The sequence below is a fragment of the Sinocyclocheilus anshuiensis genome, unplaced genomic scaffold (genome assembly GCF_001515605.1).
Source record: "Sinocyclocheilus anshuiensis isolate Anshui unplaced genomic scaffold, SAMN03320099.WGS_v1.1 scaffold26, whole genome shotgun sequence".
NCBI classification, from domain to species: Eukaryota; Metazoa; Chordata; class Actinopteri; order Cypriniformes; family Cyprinidae; genus Sinocyclocheilus; species Sinocyclocheilus anshuiensis.
Window position 1 is genome coordinate 496,952 of NW_015544143.1, and position 3,261 is coordinate 500,212.

General features: G+C 36.2%; 1 protein-coding gene across 5 annotated transcripts in view; it reads left to right on the forward strand.

Moving 5' to 3' along the window:
- The window catches only part of LOC107695069 (mitogen-activated protein kinase kinase kinase kinase 3-like), a 65,169-nt gene that overhangs the window by 50,451 nt on the left and 11,457 nt on the right, over positions 1-3,261 (forward strand). For all 5 annotated transcript variants that reach the window (XM_016494858.1, XM_016494862.1, XM_016494861.1 and 2 more), the window contains one exon: positions 629-687. In XM_016494858.1, the coding sequence (XP_016350344.1) occupies positions 629-687 (59 nt within the window). The remainder of the gene's footprint in view (positions 1-628; positions 688-3,261) is intronic.

A 3,261-nucleotide genomic window follows, 5' to 3' on the forward strand; every position in this document is an offset into this window, starting at 1 on the left:
CCATCATTTACTCACCCTCATGTCATATCAAACGTATATGTATTTGTTTTTGTTTTTTTTCTGCTGAACACAAAAGATGATATTTTGAAAAATGTCTCTGTGTTTTTGTGTATACAAGGAAAGTCAATGTTGATTTGGACCCCATTAACTTTTATTGAATGCAGAAAACATTCTTCAAAATATCTTTTGAGGTTTCAGAGCCCAAAAAGTAAAGCATCTAATGAAAACTGACAAACTAAGAAAAGAAACCAAAGATGATTGTGGCAAGAGCTGTGTGCTTGCTTGCTAATGTAGAGCTAATACACTGTAGATGAATGCTCATCTCATCATCTCTTCCATTGTTTTCACTCACTAATAGACCTTGAAATCTAAAACCATTATGAAACTGCATGTGTGGATTAAATTGTAAACGACACTAGTTATAAACAAATAACCTAGAGTTTATAATTGCTGAATCTGATGTACCAGCACCATGTCACACCTGTCTTACCATCCATGTTCTCTTTACATGCATCTTTTAACATGTTCATGAATGTAGCCAAAGCTCTGTGTAAACATACCTGCGTCCCGCATTTTTTGAATCTCAAGGTGAAGAAATACTCTATGACATTCTTTCTCTTTGTTCCAGGATTTACAGATGGATTATGAGCAGGAATCCCCTAAAGGCTCCATCCTGGGAGGAAATAAGTAAGTTTTCAGCACACTGTTGCAAATTAAATAAAAAGTAAGGCAATAAAAATTCAATCCACCTTATAGAACATAAGTAACATAAAACTTCAATAGCATAAAACTTAAATAACAAAATGTATAAAAAAAATTTTTAATTTAAAATATTTTAAAATAATTTTCTGTATATTTTTATATACATGTTATGGTCTTACTGCGCTCTGCAGTATATTTATAGAGCCCTAGAATCTGAAAACCGCGGGTTTGAGGAAACACTGCATCATCATGTTGTCAGCTTGATGATGCATTGTATGTCAAGCTGTGTATGTTTTTGTTTCCCTGTATTCATGAGAGAGTTCATTCAGAGGTAAAGACACATGCAGGTTTTGTTCATGATGTGTGTGTGTGTTTGTCTATACACCCATTTATCTCACACCTGACATTGCTGTCTCACTAGTGTGGCTCTTTATGTTCCAGGTAGCTTGTGTGGGATCTATATGACTGTTGTTAGTTTATAATGCACACACCCTGTGCCTTGTTGACAGTTTTTGCCATATAGTGAACAGAAGGTCGAGTACACCAGATGGAGTGGCAGTGAAACCATTCCCTCTGTGTTTGTGTGAGCGCCTGTGCTTGTTCTCAGAGGTGTTGCTCTCAGCTCTCGTCAACAGATGGGTCCCGAGCACTTTCGAGAGACACCCCCTCAGCATCACAATTCACTGTATATGAGCTCTCATCCGCTCCCATTCAGTCATTTTCATGCACGGATGCAGAAATCAGCCTCTGTATGGTTAATGATGGACTCCTTAGCTTAAATAATGGAATAGTATTGTCAGGATGAATGGTCCAGGTGCCTGTGCTCTTTTGGTTATTGAATGCAATGAAATGACAAGGCCACTCTTGCCTCCAAGGTAGAAATATAGCTATTTAATGACAAATAACACATGTTGCAGTATTTATTTATTTATTTATTTTTGGTTATTTTTTATTCATTTACATTTTTCTGGTCATGGTTGTGCTTTATTGTAAATATGGCTAAAGTGCACTCTGCTTTATGAAAATAAATATAGCACACAATAGGCACACAATTTATTATTTTTTTAATTAAGCATCATCCCTCTGCTGGAAGATATGGTTTCTAACATGAAAACAATAGGAGTATTTATTCTATGCTATAATTTATGAATCATAGCTGTTATATTATGTAGTTTTAGTGCAGGTGAAATGTTGTATTGCATTCTACAGTGCTGCAACATTCACTACAAGTACATTTTTATAATGACAGATACACCATTGATCCATTATACTGCCACCTATAGATGTGGAATTTTTTGGGTAACTGATACCGTTGTAGAAATACTGGATTCACAGATGTATTTGTCAACCATTATTGATTTTTTTTTTTTCTAATAGTGCCTGATAATAGGTGAGTACTGAAAATAGTGGGTAGTATACAGTGGGTAGTACAATTAAAATGGTGGCCACCATGAGGTTGAACCCACTTTATGTTGAATCAAACAAATGTTTCTAGGTTCTAAAATATGACTGGAGTCTTCTCCAGTTGAGTGTACATTTTAAAAATATTTTTCAAAAGTTCTACTTTTTTTAAATTGGTAGAAAACTTTAAGAAAAAAATACAGTGTACCTTAAATGTAGTGAAAGATTAATTAGCTAGGAATCACAGAAAGAACTCTGTGTTCGGCTTTATCTTTATGGAGAAATCCATCATTGTATTTTCTCTTGCACATGGTGCACAGAAATTTTATTTTCACATCTAAAATTTTGTAAGAACTGCATAATGTGCAAAATTTTTCTGTTTCATATCTCTTGTAATTTATGGCCACGTTCACACAGCAGCAGAATACGGTTGTCAGTCCTGTATTTGAGTCCTTAATACGGTTCCGTTCACACACAGTATGGTTATTTACGGGTGTGACAACCGCATTCTGTAACCGAACTCACACCTGTAAATTTTAAGGACTCACAACCGCATTCTCGGAACACACGCGCTGTGTGAACGGAACAGGACTGGAGAGTGCGAGAGTGCGACAGTGCGAGAGAGAGCAGCACAAACGCACGTCTACCGCATGTTACGTGTTTTCATGTGTGTTTTCGGTAACTTACAGAGACTGAGAAGTGAGCTGCGTGTCTGTCATCTAAAACTTTTAGATCCCGTCAGTTTTCTACCAGAGCCGCTCCCGTCAGTTATTGTGTTCTGCGAGCGACTCAAATACTCCGCTCTCCACCCAAATTTAAAGGGGTCATATGATGCTGCTAAAAAGAACATTATCGACAGTGTGAACGTAGCCCATGTCTGTTCAAATGATGTTCCGCCAGTCAAGTTGCATAGTTCATGTATATTGTTGATATAGGATCTTTATAGACCTGATTTTGGTCTTTGTAAATCTTATAGTTTTCAAGAAATGTATGATTAAAGATGTTGATAGAATGTTAAGCCTTCAAAATGTAATCAAAGTAATGTCATAATATTTGCATGCTGATTTGCAATTGGATCTTTCTTGTACCTACACTCTAAAAAATGCTGGGTTGTTTTAACCCAACTTTGGGTCAAATATGGACTAACCCAACTTTTGG